At 35.4% G+C, this 18,238-nt stretch overlaps 1 protein-coding gene across 3 annotated transcripts in view; it reads left to right on the forward strand.

Annotated features, from left to right (window-relative positions):
- The window catches only part of Npsr1 (neuropeptide S receptor 1), a 191,206-nt gene that overhangs the window by 26,087 nt on the left and 146,881 nt on the right, over positions 1–18,238 (forward strand). For 2 of the 3 annotated variants that reach the window (XM_026387631.2, XM_077796778.1), the window contains exon 2: positions 2,690–2,822. In XM_026387631.2, the coding sequence (XP_026243416.2) occupies positions 2,690–2,822 (133 nt within the window). The remainder of the gene's footprint in view (positions 1–2,689; positions 2,823–18,238) is intronic. The other variant, XM_077796776.1, reaches the window with a different exon arrangement.

Raw genomic sequence — 18,238 nt, forward strand, 5'->3', positions numbered from 1 at the left:
GCCCACTGTCTCATCACTGGGTGCTGTCCCTTAGCCCCTATGGGTTGTTGCTCCAAGTAGACCAGCTGCATAGATCTAAACTCTTGATTTCCTCTTTCATTTTACAACAGTGACCCTTGGGCCCCTTTCAGCTTTTAAGATTCAAGTTTTGCCCTGATGCCTTCCTCAGTCCAAGTGCCCAGAATGAGGAAGTAGGATTTCAGTCTTCCTTTGTCAGGATTGGAAAATCAATCATTCTTATCAGTTCCTGATTCCCAGGGGACAGTCCTAGCCCTCTGTCCTGTACTCCCAAGGATCTGACTTCCATCCTAGGCTCAGGAACCCATCTGAAAACCTAGGATGGAGAGCCAAAATATCAGCTTGTTAAGTGAGGTACTCATGGAAATGCTCTTCAGCTTCAGCCTGGAATTCTGGCAAGGATAGAAACTGGAGGGATAATTTCAAGAAAATTCCCTATCTCTGAAACCTGGTAGGAAAAGTTTACATTCCAACTTGGCATCCAAAGGGAATCACAGTTCTTCTGTGATCAGGAGTTGGGGCCTAAGAGAATTGAACAAACTCCCTTCGTTCCCTAAGCCTGTAAACTTGCCCACTCCTTCAACATATTTTGTTTTCCTAGACTTAATCCATTTCTTGGATCAAAGTATTTTGTTACATTATATAAAATATCACTTTTATTTGGCTATCCCTCCAAATGACTAAGAAAGAAAATTTGTACAATATGGAGACTTTCTTAATTTCAAAGGACTGGGGAAAAATGTATACTGTATTCAAAATTATTTTTACTTTTTGGGAATGGGGCGCTATGTAGCAAGGAGAAAGGAAGATTTGGTTCTATCTCCATTGTTTTAGTTTCTTAAAGGAGAATTTATTCTTATATGTCATTATATAATTTTAAAATTAATTTAATATAGTAAACAGGAAAAAATGCAGCCGTGACATTACGTACTCAGGGAGCATATCAGTCAGTGTTCTCCAGAAACCAATAGAATTATATACGTACATTCATAAGATTGTCCCTGGGACTTAATGATGATGGAACTCATGATTTTTTTGGCTTTACAATGATGCAAAAGATATATGTATTCAGTAGGAATGGTACTTGAATTTTTATTTTGAGCTTTTCTTGGACTAGCAGTATGTAGTATGTTACACTCTTATGATGCTGAGAATGGAAATTTTGTGCCACAGCTTCCAGTCAGCCATGTAATCAGGAGAGTGAGTAACTGATATTCTATAGTGTACAGTATTGCTACAGCATTCATAACTTGCATGAGATAGTCATTGCTCTATTGTAAAATAGATTTTGTGTTATATAATAAATAGATTGTCCTACTGTGGGCTAATCTAAGTGCTCTTAGCACATTTAAGGTTGTCTATGCTAAATTAGGATGTTCAGTAGATTAGATGTATTACATACACTTATAACTTATGAAATGTTCAATTTAGAATGTGCACACTAGGATGTCACCCCACTGTAAGCCAACTCACCAGCTAAGGTCCACCCACATTAGTGAGGGTCATCTGCTTTACTCTGTGTCAAGTGATATCAGATGTTAATTACATCTATAAAAGACCCTTATCACAACACTTAAACTAGGGTTTGGCCAAACATCTGAACACCCACAGCCTAATCAGGTTGATACATAAAATTTAACAACTACAGGGAATTTCTTCTGGCTCTTCTTATCTTCTCCTCCAAACAGAAGCTCTGTGGCTTCAGTCTCAGATCTGTGCATTCTTAAAAGGAACCTGCCCAGACCTTTTGAGCTGATGTCTCTGTTGGGCCATTTGGCTTTGAGTTCAAGTTTCTCCAGCATCCCTGCAGCCACACACTCTTCCCATGAGCTTGTTCTGCAATCTGAGTCTAGCTCACTCTGGTGCCTTGGCCTCTGTTCATTCTGGGCCACAGACATCACACCGATAACAAGATCCATTTGAAGAATCATTTGAAGTATTGGCATTATAAATGAGAGGCATTCATGCTTTTTGTTATTGTTTTACTAATTACACATATTTCAGCAGAACTTTAATATTACAGTCTTATGAAATTCTGCCAAAGGATAGAAAAGAGAACCCATAATCATTCTACCCTAAAATAACCACTCTTAACATTTTAGTATACTTCAGCCTTTTTCCTATGTGTATAATTTTGTAGAGTTGTAATCATACCCAATATATAATTTTATCATGTTTTCCCACTTACCATTATACTATAAGTATTTTTAATCTAGTCATAGAGTCTTCAAGGTTGTCACTGTTAATCGTTACACAATAGTTCACTGAATTGAAAGGCTTGATTCACTTAACTATCTTGTTATCTATACAATTTCCAATTTCTTCTTATAATAAGTAGGCACTACAATCTTTGTACAAAGATTGCAGTGTTCTTTTTCACACCTTGAACTTTCTCATGGAGTTAAAATTACTTGGCCAAAGAATAAAACTTCTGTTGTTTGTTTTAGTCTCTTGCTACACATTTCTAAAAATATTTTAAGGCACATTAATTTACTATGCTGCTGATGTAAATGTGGACCATGTTGTCATTATTCTCTTGAGATTCAGACTTCCACATGTGAGGATAAGGGCCCAGAAGGAACATATCCAGCACCAATGCCTGCACTGTACATTCAGAAAAGTAGCCTGGTCCTTACAGTACAGGTGTTCTGTGTTTCTCTGCTCCTTACAGACTGAGCAGTTGATAACCCTGTGGGTCCTCTTTGTATTCACCATTGTTGGAAATGCAGTCGTGCTGTTCTCCACGTGGAGGAGGAAGAGGAAGTCCAGAATGACCTTCTTTGTGACTCAGCTGGCCATCACAGGTGAGCAACTGTTTCAGTGGGAGAGAAAGAAGTTGTGTGCACAATCCCTATGGCTCCTGCTTTTGATTATTCTACCAATAGAAATGCAGTGCTAGCAGTCAAAAGATATCAGTAAACTCAGGGGAGCAATTTCTATAAAACTGATGTTTGAATATTTCCTTTAACAAATTTAACACATTTATATGCCAGTGAAATATAAAAATAAGTTCTTATATTCAGAATTGGAAATACCATTGTTAATATCACCAAAGGGTTCTATAGGGTTTTCTTATACATAGCAGTCTCCCTAGTTCACTAAGATAATATCGCCATATCATCCCATATTGGGAACTTAAGTAATACATCCTAAGAAATGAACCAGAAAGATCTCTATTCAATAATAAAAAGAGAAGTGTGAAGTACGTTGCAGACTAAATCCTGTGGTACTGCTTTCAAAGTGCAAGTGAAGGTGTAGCACCTCTGCTGGAGGGGTATGAGGAAGCAAGATGACATCCAGGATCTGAATGTTTAAATGTAAACTTCGGGAATGGCCTACTTGGTAGATGTGCAAGCACAGCACTTCTGGAAGGGGAAATGGCAAAATATCAAGAAAGACGGTGATCTATGAAGGGAAGACCCCAATGGGAATGTTTAGAGGCCAGATTGGTAGAGTTCATGTTCAAAAAGAAAAGGAAAATACAACCAGGAAGAGAGTAGCATTCCATAAGGCCAGAGAAGAGAGTGGGCAAATGAGACTCACAGAGGTTCCAGACTAAGCCTGGCTGGAGTCCTGAGCTCTGGGAGCAAGATGGCTGTCATATTACTTTAATTTGGATCAGTCTATAATGGAATATCAGTGGCATATAAATGTGTTAAAATGCAAACAAATTTTTAAGTCTTAAGTGTAAACAAGGATTGATGTTAGATGACTTTCAAAAGGATCTATTTAGTGCAGTTCAACCTGTGCTGTCATCCCAGTTGCAGTACTGGCAAAGGAATTCTTGGAATTTGGCCTTGAGCCAAAATATGAAAAATATGACATTAACCTATAGGAGAACCTTAGTTATGCCTCATTACCAACCTGGATCCCCCTTTCTTTGCTTATGTATTGTAGCAAGACTCTGAGGAAAGTCGACACAACCTGAGCTACTTGAGCTATGAGAAAGACATCATTAAAAAGTGTAAAGAAGGGCTGGAGTTGTGGCTCAGTGGTAAAACACTTGCCTAGCAAGTGTGAGGCACTGGGTTCCATCCTCAGCACCACATAAAAATAAATAAATAAAATAAAGGTATTGTGTCCATCTACAACTAAAAAAGAAAAAAAAAAACATTTAAAAAGTATAGAGAATGTAAGAACCACCTAAGCCCTAAAGGTGGGACACGTGATGGGGGAAATCTCTTTCAGTCATTGCTATGAACAGGAGTCCAATTATTCACTCTCACAGCTGTAGAGGAGTAGAGAGTGGTAATCGTCATCCAGTAAATCCTAGGATGCAAAATACCTGATTGAGAGCATCACAACTTACTTCATCACATTTCTCTGATTACAGTGCCTTAACCCATATTCTCTGAAACTATGTATTCTCTGAGAGTATAAAAACTTAGAGGTGGCAAGGATGTCAACTTGGAATTTAAGGTCTTGCCACAAATAACAGATCAATCATGGAAATTTCACCATTATTACCAAAGAGAAAAGATGTATGTTCTGTTCTAATTCATAGTCTAATGAACCCAGGTTTGATTTCTCATGAATGTTCTAGACCGACTGTTAACACTTTCTGGAGAAACTCAAGATATCAGGTGTGGAGCAATTCATGCAAAGAATAATTCTCAAAAAGCACAAATGGTCTAAGATAAAGGCTCAGAGGGTCTATGATTAAACTGCTTATATAAGATATGAAAATGTCATTTCTACCCATCTCTCCATGATTTCACATCCTTGGGATGGGAGTGAGGGTACATCTCTGAGGCTGGAGTACGTTTGTAAAAGTTACTTAGGTATCAACTGAGAGAACCCATTCATTGAGATTTATATTTTGATTTGATTTGAATCCCCTACCCTAAGTCAATGTTATGCCCAAAGTTTCTGTAAATTTTCTGAACCCTATATTTGTATCACTTTTGGTTCTTGCTTCGTACTCAACTATTAATCTCTCATGTCACCAGCATCTTGTGTTATTTAACTTGGGTTTGTTGCTGCTGTTCCATGCTGTTCCTGTCAAGGCACTCAGCCCCTTTTTCCTTTACTTTTTAAAATCATCCACAGAAATAGGCCTTACTATGCTTAAAAGGCTTTACTGAACATTTCAGGCAATATAAGGATATCATATCAATGAAAAGTAAATTATCTTAGAATATTTTGTGTTTTTAAAACTTTCAGCTGCCACTAGACATTTCTCAATGTTACCTTGCTCTATCAGCCTTGTGTTTTATCTTCACTTTTTTACTTTTTTTCACTTTTGAATGTCTATTATCGTATGCCAAGGAGCTTTGATTTTTCTATTCTGTTTTTATTCCTATCAAACCATCGCATATTTTCCAAAGAAAACAGCAAAATTTTTAAACTAAAGAAGTAATTTCCTAAAAAAAAGAAAGAAGAAAAAGTGCCATAGAACCAGTGACAATAATAAACAGACAAGCAAAAACACATATTCATATTTCTATTTACATGTCATAACATGTAAATAAACTGGTTTGAATTGTAGAAAACTGCATGATAAGTAATGTTAGCTCAATAACATATTATACCTTCAGCTTTCAAAAATTTTGAGATGGTTCATTTTAGACAAACTCTGCTGCCTACAGTATTAGAAAATCTGAACACATTTAAAAAATTATTAGAGGGCATCATGTGATTACCAAAATAGCTAAGACTTGAATGACCAAGATAACCTTATAAAAGAGAACACCAAGGTTAAATACATTACTTGATACCACTATTCCCATCTAGGAATCAATTTAAAAGCAGAAGCAGAATCTTGAAAAGTGGAATAGAGTCTTTAGTAGTCTTATCGGACTTATAGGACAAAAATTTCTCTGCCCAGGCATAGCAGCTTTTTAAATACCAGTATCTCTGATGGGGCTACTGACATGCTACAACTTATAAGAGTGAACTGAAAATAGACCAGCCCTCACAAAGACTAAAAGAAACCTCCAACACTAAATGGAATCAGATGATCTATGTGCTACCTCTATATGTACCTAAGCTATCTTTCAGAACAAAAGTAAATCCACTTTAGAGGATGATAATATTATAAAAAATGTTAAATTAACTATACTTTTTCATTTACAGTTTTTCATTTCATAAAAATAATCAGGAATGCAAAAGACAAGAATTGACCAAAGACAAGGAGAAAAGTAGACAAGGAAAATTGTGGCATAAGAGATCTAGCAATTGGAATTAACAGTTATAAAATTTATAACTATTGCTAATCTGTTCAAGAAACTGAAAGACTGAAAGTCCTAGAAAGAAATAACAGGAAACTTAAAAAATGAAAATTTTAACATAACTAAAACTAAGAATACAATAGTAGAGTTTAGCAGTAAATTAAATATAGCTGAAGAAAAATTATTGAACTGGAGAATAGGTCAGAAGGAAATAATCAGATTGAAGCATGGAAAAATGAAGGATGGAAACTACAGAAAGAAAGAAAACAGCATATGGGCACAATGAAAAAACTCTCAGAAAGAGATAAGATAGAATGGACGGAAACAATAGTTGAAGGTATGATGGCTGGTAATTTCCCCAAACTCCTGAAAGACATTAAACCATGGATTCAAAGCACCACAAAGTGGTGCAGATTTTTTTTTTAAGTCAAACAGAGAATCAGAACATAGGAAATGATGAGATTATGTAAAATCTCCAAAATCTTGAATTTAAGTAAATAAAAACTATTAACTGAATTCACTTATATTTTATTTTTAAAGGTGTGCTCATATTTTAAGGATACATCCTAAACTATGTATAGATAAACTAAAAATATGTCTTTTATTTACTTCAAAACAATTTGAGGGCAATAGTGGGCAGTGATACATATTTTCCGAAATTGAAAATTACTGAAGCTTGATGGTAAGTACATGGGTTCTTAAACTATTCTCTCTAATTTTCATGTTTGAACTCTTCTTGACAAAACTTAAAACAAAAGTAAAAAATATACATGACAATAATGAACAAAATAAAATAAACAAAATAAAGAGATTTAGAGAGTTAAAGACTTTAAAGTCCTTGAATTTTTTGTATGTAGTAACAGTACTAACTTATATTAGATTTTAATGTAAAGAAATGTTGTAATGTTGAATCTCCAGGGTTATCTACCCAAGTTATGAAAAATAAGTTCCTGGACAAAAGAGACACAATGGAATATTTAAAATATGCCAAAATTTATATAGGATATATGTGTTATTATAATTAATCTATAGGAAGTTAAGAAGGAAAAGAAAAGATAGAATTTTTAGGACAGAATCAATACAATATAACTTTAAATGACAAATATATTGGCAGTTGTGTATGGACTAAATATTTCAATTAAAATAACAAGATTATTGTACTAGATTTAAAAGTTCAATCCATTCATAAAAGATGTGTATCTTAAATATGATGTACAGAAAAGTTAAAATAAAAGAAAAGTAAGATGATAAGGTCTTAGCTTTCTACTGCTATGACAACATAGCTGAGATAATCAATTTATAAGAATAAAAATTTTATTTTGGCTCACAGGTTTCAGAGATTTTAGTACATAGTTGCTTGGTCTGAGTGCCTTTGTGTCTGTGGCAAGGCAGTGAGTGCATCATGGCAGGAATACATGGCAGAGGAAAATACCTCATGGCACCTAGGAAACAAAGAGAGAAAGAAGAAAGATGCAGGGATCCAATATCCTCCTGAAGAGATTTCTTAACTTCCTTCCACTAGGCCTTACCTCCTAAAGGGACCAAAACTTGCTAATAGCATCAAAGGCTTGGGAAAAATCCTTCAATAAATATTGCTACATGATTAGAGGTGCCACAGGGAGTTCCCACTGAGCAAGGGCATGGGTACCTCCAAACCTTCAGAACTGTAGAGAAATATCATCCTGGGAGAGCTTCAGGTATGATACTCTGACCTGTGATGGCTGCTATATAGCTCTCCAACCCATGGGAACAGGGCTTCCCAAGACTTTGGGGGCCCAAACCCCCAGCATGCCCAGGAGGCACATGAAGTTAAATAATTTGGGATTTTGGATTTACTCATAGCCTGTTAATCCTTTTTTATTGCCTATTTGTTCCTTTTGGAATAGGATTGTCTGTTCTATGACTTCTTCATCATGTGTTTTGCAAAGCACACAACATATTTTAATTTCTCAGGCTCACAGCTAGAGGGAACTTTACTTGGGATGAATTATGCCTTAAGTCTCACCTATACCTCATTTAGACGAGGCTCTCGACTTTGGACTTTGACTTGATGCTGAAGTTTGGGGATTATTGGGATAATAATCATTTTCATTTGAAAAGGACAACCAATTTTGTGGGACTGGAGGAGTGTATCATTTGAATATGTTCCCCAAAGATCATGTGTTGGAATCCTCAATGAAATGGTATTGAGAGGTGTGACCTTTCAGAAGTGATTATATCAAGAGGGCAAAACTCTCACAAATGGATTAATTCTATTATTGCTGGAGTGGATTTCTTACCAAAGGAGAAGCTAGGTTCCTTTTCTCTCTCTCTCACCCAAGTTATAATGCAGCAAAAAGGCCCTCATCAAATGCTCTCACTTTGATTTTAGACTTCCCAGCCACGAGAACTGTCAGGAAATAAATTTCTATTCATTATAAGTTATCTAGTCTCAAATATTTTGTGATATGAGCACAAAACAGGCTAAGATAATAAAATAAGGGGGGAAAATCTAAAAGAAAGCCAATACAACCATGTACCTCTATCAGAAATTCATATCTTCACGGTGTTTTCTTGGGATCACGTGTAGCCTTAACTTTGCCTTAGAATTTGTTAGGGGGGAAAACAAATGAAGATGATAAAACTTCTAATGTCAATAAGGTTCTATTTATTGACCTTGCTTAGAGTTGCATGGGTGTGTTCCCCTGGGAATAGTTCATGGAACTATACACTTATGATAGTGTGTACTTTTCTCTATGTAGTCTATTTACAAAAAAAAAAAATCAAATCACACCAATACAGAGTAGGGGATGCAATTTCAAATGCCTTCTAGGAAGGAATCAAGCAAGTAATGTAAGTGTGTGAGTCAGGGGAAAGAGACAGAGAAAATGGGAACCAAGCTGACTGAAGAATGAACACCCTGCCTAAGGCATTCAAATTCAACTTTTGTCAAAAGCTGTGCTGATCAAAAATATTACACATGCTGGTCAGATTTGGCCTAAGGGTCCCTTGTTTATAACTACTAATATATAACATCAAAAAATAAAAAATTTGAAAAGCTTGTGCAATTATAAAATTCTAGCAAACTGATAAAGTATTAATCCCACCTGCAATCTTTGAGGTGAAATATTAAACTTTTGGGGATGGGTCTTGGAGGAATGAGGGCAGGGAGATGGGAAATTTAACATTTCCAGTGGTTTAGACTAATCACATGCTGGAAGAAGTTTTAAAATCCATTCTCTTTATTGAAGATGTATATGAGGACTGTATTCTCCAGTTTTGTTATTGTTGGCGGTGGTGGTGGTGATGGTGGTGATGGTGTTGCAATATTTATTTTAGAAATCTGAGCCATTAGGACCAGAAATATAACTTAGTAGTATAGTACTTGCCCAATACATATGAGACCCTGAGCTTGATTCTCAGCACTACAAAAAAAGAAAGAAATCACAACCATCATATCCCTCATGACTGTAACAATGGGAATGAAAAATATAAAGGAAATGTTCCTAATGACATCCAGTCCAACATACACGACCTAAAGTCTTTCTTATTATCAAATGACCACCTAGACCAAAGAGGAAGTCAAGATCAGCATGTACTTACATCTACTTATCTGGAATTTTTTCAGAAGACTACATATTGGGTTTCACTATATAAAGATGCCCAAAAAGTGACAAGATATTTGCTCTATAAGGATGATGTTCAAACAAAGCCTACTGGCCTCAGGTCAGTAGGATGAGTTGTTTTCCCCTAAAGATGCTCCTAAAACAATTAAAGATGGCAGATTATAGGCACCTAGAATTCATGAGATAAAATAAAAACAACTGGAGACCTATTGAGGTAGGTGACTATGGGAAAATGCTGGAGTTCAACAATAGATAGAGATTTGTAGAAACCCCCAAAATATTGTATAGTGGAAATGGAGCCCTCCACGCCAATCACCTGGCATCACAGGTCATAGGTAGAAGTGAGAGAGTGGGAGTCCCAGTGAGTACCAGAAACACAGGAATCAGCACCTTGCTGAAATACACTCTAAACAGACAACAGACTTAGAATCTTCGTAGCAAACTGAATCTGGAGATGTTCTATAAACTTGCCAATTATTTTTTCATGGTACTGGAAGAAAGTGCCATCTCAGTTTAGATCTTGTCTGAGTTGATTATTCTGGGAGTCAAAGTTCCTTTCATTTTTGTATCTCCAGGCCCTTGAGGCAATATTGTTAGACTTAGATCAGTGGTCAATGGCCTTGAGAGTTAGTTTGGCTCACTGGGGGATCCCCTGACACAAACCCACTGAGATTTCTATGCAGGGGCGGGGAACTGGGCTTGAACACATATGGGAACATAGGACACTTCCCCTTCAAACAGCAGCAGGTTGGAAACTGGCTGCAGGAGTACAGGGTAATGACGGGTCAGGTCTGATTTTAGGAAGAGCTAAGTCTAGGAAGACCATAATGATGGGCCATGGAATGTGCAGCCTACCACGACCCTTCTCCTGGCAAAAATAATGAGTCCAAAATTCCTTCCTGTACTCAGAACATACAGCACAAAAGGCACCGAGTCCCTGACACACTGCAGTGGTAATGTCTGCCCTGCTCTAGGAGTGGGCAGCCCAAAGAACTCTAGAGTTAATCTTTGCCTAGGGAGCTCTGAGTTCTGCCCTAGTTCATTTTGGCATTCAGGACATCTGAGAGATATTTCAGCTGGCTCTGACCACAAACCTATCCCCTGGTCACCTGATGAGCACAACAAAGGAAAATGTTGATGGTGAAAGATCCCTGGTATTTGCTACAACCAAGGGTGTGCAAACTAAGAAGACATAGAAAGAAGCTCTGATTGGCATAGGTTGTTGTAAACATCCACACTTGACTGCACAATTAAGCACATCAACAGAAAAGAATTTTTTACTCTTTATTAATACTCTTTGCTATTGCTCTTATTTATTAGAATATAATTTTTTCTCTATTTTCTTCTAATTTTAATATTTAATTTTTCTCTTGTTTTTTTTCTTTTATATTTATTCACATTTTAGTTCTCTCCTATTTCTCCTTTTTTTAATTTTTAAACTTTTCTTCTTTTTTGAATTGATTTTCCCCCTTTTTCATATTTTTAAATTTGTAAATTAATTTTATTTTTGCTATTTTTTTAACTTTTTAGTTAATTCTGTACCACTTTTGACTCTTTCGTCTGTGTCACTGATATTGTAGTTGTTTTTTGTACTTGGTTTTACTTTATTTCTTTATCTGGTTTGTTTCATTGTTGCTGTTTGCTTTTCTCTTTCTATGTGATGCTGGAGATGGAGCTAGTCACTTTGAGCATGTTTGGTGGGTGGTCTTCAACTGAGATACACTCCCATCCCATTTCCAAGAAGCTAAATGCTATTCCAGACATGAGCTAACTCTGCTTAAGCCTTGGCAGATAGTTCAATTTAAAGAACAGGGTAAATAAAAGCTCTCAACCATTAACCAGACCCCAAGGAGGCATGGATAGAGGGATCCTGACATTTTGCCCCTAAACATTCACCCAATAGCCCTGCATATTCTATCTATGAGGGACCTCAGTATAGGTTACTCCCATTTCAGAGTAGGAAGTACAGATAAAACTGAAGGGGTAACCACAAAGGGTATACCCCATATATCCTGCTGACTACAACACACCTATCTGAATTACCTGAGGGACCCCAATCTTGCAAGAGCTACAGAGGAATTAGGTCCCTCAAGTTCTCTATTTACACCAAAGAGGCCACAGAGAAACAACAGTCTGAAATTCAATTGGAATCAACCTCAACAGTATACAACAACCCATTATCTCAGGGAAATTATTGAGAGAAGAATGTTTACAAAGAAGATGTAAAAGTGGAATAAATAGCAATCTCAACAGATGCATAAATCTCAACATAGAAACATAAAAAATATGAAAAAATAAAATCAATATTATACATCCTAAAGCCCATAAATCTATTGACTGATTCCAAAAATACATAAGGGTATAAAATGTCTGACAAAGAACCCAAAAGGATGATTTTTAAAACCTTGATGAATTCCAAGAACATACAAATAACCAGCTGAGTGAATTAAGGAAGACAATGCAGCATATGAATGAGCAATTCAATTGGAAAAGAACCAAAATTATTGGAAATGAAAAGCTTAATGAGTCAGATACAAAATCTGTCAAAAATCTCACCAACAGACTAAGCAGAAGAAATCTATCAAGGCTTAAAGACAATTATCTTATTGTCTTCAGTAAGATAGATAATGAATAATTGATAGATAGGGTTGAATAAGTCATTACCCTGTATTCCTGCAGCCAGTTTCTCAATAAGATAGGGATGGATAATTGGTTGAACAATTATCATATTTAAACATTAATAAAAAATAATAAAGAATGAACAGAACATGCAAGATAACTGGGATATCATTGAAAGAACAGTGCTATAGGCTGAGTGAAAATACAGAAAACCTATCCAGCAAAATACAAGCAGAAAAATTCCCAAATCTTGGGCAAGACATGGGCATACAGGTACAAGAGTCATTTGGAAACCCAAATAGACATGACCAGAACAGAACCTACCCTTGATATATTAGAGTAGATGGAAAGAAGTGCAGAACAAAGAACATTAAAAGCATTAAACGAGTAGAGCCAAGTAATGTTTAAAGATAAACCCATTAGAACACCAACAACAACAGATTTCTTGGAGAAAATATTAAAGAATAAGAGAGAATGGAATGATTTATTTGGTGTCCTAAAAGAAAATAATTTTGAACTTAGATTATTTACACAGGAAAGTTGCCCTTCAGAATTGATGGAGAAATAAAGATCTTCCATAACAAGCATAAACTAAGAGATTTCATGACCATTTAACCAGAATTACAGAGACTACTTAAAGGAATCCTATACCCAGAAGAGGATGAAAGATAAACACAATCATGAAAGAGAAAAAGAAATGTCACTAGAAGTACACATAAACAAATGGGAATTACAAAAGAATCAAATAGCACCTATACAGAAAATCATCAAATATCTAAGACAAATAACAGACAAGAAACAAACAATGTTCAAAACAACCAGAGGGAAAACAACAAAATGATAGGAACAAGTACATAGCTTTCAATCATACCTTTAAATGTAAATGGCCTTAATCCTCCAATTATAAAACTGGCTGGTTGAATTAAAAAATAAGGCTCAATTATATGTAAGAAATTTAGGACACTGGTGTAGATGTACACAGACTGAAAATGAAAGGATGAAAAATGATATTCCAAGCAAATGAAATACAAAAGCAAGCAGGAATAGCTATACTCATATCTTACAAAACAGATTTTAAGCTAAAGTCAGTTACAAGAGACAAAGAAGTCCATTACATATTGATGAAATAAACAATTTATCAAGAAGTTATAATGATTATGAATACATACACATTAAAAGTTGGAGCCCCGATTTCATAAAACAAAACCTACTGGACATTCTTTTAGCGAGAAATAGGTCCCAATACAGTAATGGTGGCTAATGTCAATGGACATCCTTAACACAAAAATCAAGTATATCCGAGTTAAATTACAATATAGATTAAATGAACTTACCCAACAATTGCAAAATATTCCATACAATAGCTTCAGAAGACACATTGTTTTCATGTGCACATGGAATAGTTTCCAAAATCTATCGTGTATTTGGCTATAAAGCAAGTCTTAATAAATTCAAAACAATTAAAATATTTCTTGCATCTTATCAGAATGGAATAAAACTAGAAATCAACAGTGACAGAAACTTTAGGAATTATAAAAACACAAGGAGATTGAACAACAAATTTTCAAAGGAACAGTGAGTCACTGAATATCAGGAGGGAAATTTAAAATTTTTAGACTCAATGAAAATGGAAACACAATATACCCAAATCTGTGGTATATAGAAAAAATAATACTAAAAGGAAAGCTTATAACTATTAGTTCCTAAATTTAAAAAAAAGTAGTAGGATCTCAAATAAATAACCTAATGATGCATCTCAAGGTCCTTAAAAAAACAGAACTAAATCCAAAATCAGTAGAAGGGGAAAAAATCATAAAAACTGGGCAGAAATAAATGAAGACTGAAAGTAACAATGCAACAGATCAATGAAACAAATAGTTGTTTCTATAGAAAGAAAAAATAAAATTATCAAACTCTTAACTAAACTAACCAAAAGAGAAAGAAGATGAAAAAACAAATAAATAAAATTAGAGATAAAAGGGGAGATATTGCAACAGATAACACTGAAATTAATAGGACCATTAGGGAATATTTTGAAATACTAAATGCTAATAAACAGGAAAATCTAGAAGGAATAGACAAATTTTTAGACATAAGTACCAAAGTGAATCAAAAGAATACAAAAAACTACATCAATGAATGATATACAATAAGAATAAAGCAGCAATAAAAGTCTCTAATAAATAAAAGTGCAGGATCAAATGGATTAACTACTGAATTTTACCAGAATTTTAAAAAATAATACCAATGTTCCTCAAACTGTTTTATGAGAAGAAGAAGAAGAAGAAGAAGAAGAAGAAGAAGAGGAGGAGGAGGAGGAGGAGGAGGAGGAGGAGGAGGAGGAGGAGGGGGGGGGAGAGGAGGAGACGGCACTCTTTTAAACTCATTCTACATAGCCAATATTACATTATTACCAAAATCTGATAAGAGTGCAACAGAAAATCTGTAGCCAATTTCCTTGGTAACTATACATTTTTAAATCCTCAATAAAATGTTCGCAAATTTCATTTAATGGCACTTTTAAAACTATCACTTTGTTTTCACTCCATGGATGCAAGTACAGTTCACCATATACAAATCAATAAGCATGATACAACATATAACTAAAATCAAGAATAAAAATCACATAATCATCATTTCAATAGATGCATAAAACACGTTTAATAAATTTCAGCATCGCTTCGTGAAAAAAAAAAATCCCTGAATAGATTTGGTACAGATAGATCATATAAAGGCTATATATGACAAACTCATAGTCAACATCATACTCCATGGGGAAAAACTGAAACATTTTCTCTAAGTCAGAAATGAGACAAGGGTGTCCATTCTCATCACTCTTATTTAATATATTTGAAATTTTAGCCAGAGAAATAAATAAAAGGAAAATAAATTGGAAATGACACAGTCAAATTATCCCTGTTTACAAGTAATAGGATTCTATGTTAGAAAACCCTAAAGACTCCATCAAAAAACTCTAAGCTGATAAGAAATTAAGCAAAGTAGCAGGATACAAAATTAAGTAGCTTTTCTATGCACCAATAATGCACTCACTGAGAAATCAGGAAAGCAATACTATTCACTATAGCCTAAAAGAGATACCTAGGAGTAAACCCCACCAACGAGATAAAAGACCTCTGTTGTTAGTCAGTTTTGTTTTTTGTTTGTTTGTTTGTTTGTTTGTTTACTGTAACAGATGCCAGGTAAGAACAAGTTAAAGGAAGAAAGATTTATTTTAGCTCATGGTTTCAGAGGATTCAGTCCATGGTCAATTGGCCACCAAGGCAGAAACAGGAAAGCTGCTCAGCAAATAGCAGTTAGAAAGCAGAGAGGAGAAGGGATCAGGGAGAAGATAAAGTCTTACAGGACACTCCCACCAAGGGACCTACTTTATCCAACTAGGTGTCAGTCTCTGTAGTTCTTTGTCATCAATGGGTTAATTTACTGATGAGGTCACATCTCTGATGATCCAAACACTTCCCTAAAGCCCCATCTCTGAACATTGAAGCATTGGTGAAACATGAGATTTGGGGGGACATTTCAGAGCCAAACCATAATAACTTCTAGAATGAAAATTTAAAAACACTGAAGAAAGAAATTGAAGAAGATACTTTAAAAAAAAATAAAAGAAAAGAGGAAAGATCTCCCATGTTTGGGAAGATTAAAATTGTTTTAATTCCCATACTACCAAAATTGACACGAAGATTCAACACAGTCCCAATCAAAATACTAATGCCATACTAATGTCATTCTTCACAGAACTAGAAAATCAACCTGAAATTCATATGGAAGCACAAAGACCTTAAATTGCCAAAACAATTCTAAGAAAAAGAACAACCCAGGAAGCATCACAATAACTGATTTTGAAATATGCTACCAAGCCATAATAACCAAACTGGCATGGTATTCTCATGAAAGCAGACACATAGACTATAAGAGAATAGAAGACCCAGGAATATACCTGTGCATCTATACCAATTGATTCTTGACAGGCGAACCAAACCTATAGGAGGAAAGACATGCTCCTCAACAAATGGTGCTGGGAATATTGGATATCCACATGTGGAAGGTTGAAACTCACCATCCCTTTCTCACTCTGTACAAAATTCAACTCAAAGGGGGATCAAAGACCTCAATGTAATAACTGAAACTTCAAAAGTACTAGAAGAAACCATAGAAGAAAACACAGGGGAAACACTTTGAGAAGTAACACAAATGACAGTTACCTAAATAAGGCCCAATAGCTCTGGAAACAAACAAAAGCCAGGGTTGATGAGTGGAATGACATCAAATTTAACCCACCCCACCCCACCCCTGCACTACAACAGAAACGCTCAACAGAGTGAAGAGAAAATCTACAAATGGAAGAAAATCTTTGCCAGTCATTCATCTGACAGGAGAATAACAACTGAATACAGAGGGCACTCCAAAAAACTTAACAAAAGAACAAGTAACCAATCCAAAAGCAGGCAGATAATCTGAATGGACACTTCTAAGAAGAACTACAAAGGACCAATAGATATAAAAAAATGCTTAATTGCCTTATACATCAGAGAAATGCAAATAAAAACTACATTGAGATTCCACCTCACCCTAGTCATCGGGTGAGATAGAATTATCATTGCCATTACCAGCAGCAGCAGTAGCAGCACGACATATTCCAGCAAGGATGTGGAGTAAAGGAGTCCTTACACATTCATAGCTAGAATGTAAATTAGTACAGCCTCTGTGGAAAATAGAATGGAAGTTCCTTAAAACACTAAAAGTGGAACTACCACATGACCCAGCTATAATACCCTTGGAGATATATATATATATATATATATATATATATATATATATATATATATATATATATATATATATATATGAAGGAAACAAAATCAGCACCCTAGGGAGATACTCATGTTCATGTTTATTGTGGTACTATTAACAACAGCCAAGATATGGAATCAGCCTAAATGCCATCAACAGGTGAATGATAAGGAAAATAAGGAATATACACAATGGAGTATTTCTCAGTCATAAAGAATAAAATCACTTCATTTGTAGGAAAATGGATAGAACTGTATGATATCATAACAAAAAAATAAGCCAGACACACTAAGACAAGTATTGCATGTTCTCATTCCTAAGTGAAAATAATAATAATCGTCGACGTCATCATCATCATCATCTAGAACTAGAAAGTAGAGGAGGGACCATTAAAGAAGGAGAAAAGGAACTTGAGGGGGAGGATGAAAGTGGAGAGAAAGAGAGGGTAGGAAGAAGGGTAGGCATTATCAAAGAACAATATATGCACATATACAAACATCAGAGCACAATCCACCAATTATGTAATTAATATGCATGAACAAGTATATTTTTTAAAAATCTTTTTTAAAAGATGTTGCTACTATTACTGGTATGTCCCTGCAACATTAGTATACTCACCTAAATATAGCTGCCATCTTCCAGGTGATTTCTTGTCAGCATCAAGGGAGAGGGAGTATTTTAGTCTGAGGAGTTTCTATAATAAAATAACATAGATTGTGTGGCTTAGGCAACAGAAATTATTTATTTATCATAGTCTTAAAGGCTGGAAGTCCAACATTAGGGTCATATTCAGATAAGGGCTCTCTTCCTGGCTTGCAGGTGGCACCTTCCTGTGCCCTCGATGGCCTTTCCTCTATACCAGTACTCAGAGAGATAAACAATGAGCTCTCTGATACCTCTTTTTTAAGGAAAGGGTCCTACTTTTATAACTTCATTTAACCTTAACTTCTGTGATGACCATATATTCAAATACAGTCACATTGGGGGTTAGGGCTTCAACATATAGATTTGTGG

This window comes from Urocitellus parryii, chromosome 3 (assembly GCF_045843805.1).
Source record: "Urocitellus parryii isolate mUroPar1 chromosome 3, mUroPar1.hap1, whole genome shotgun sequence".
In the NCBI taxonomy this organism is placed as follows: Eukaryota; Metazoa; Chordata; class Mammalia; order Rodentia; family Sciuridae; genus Urocitellus; species Urocitellus parryii.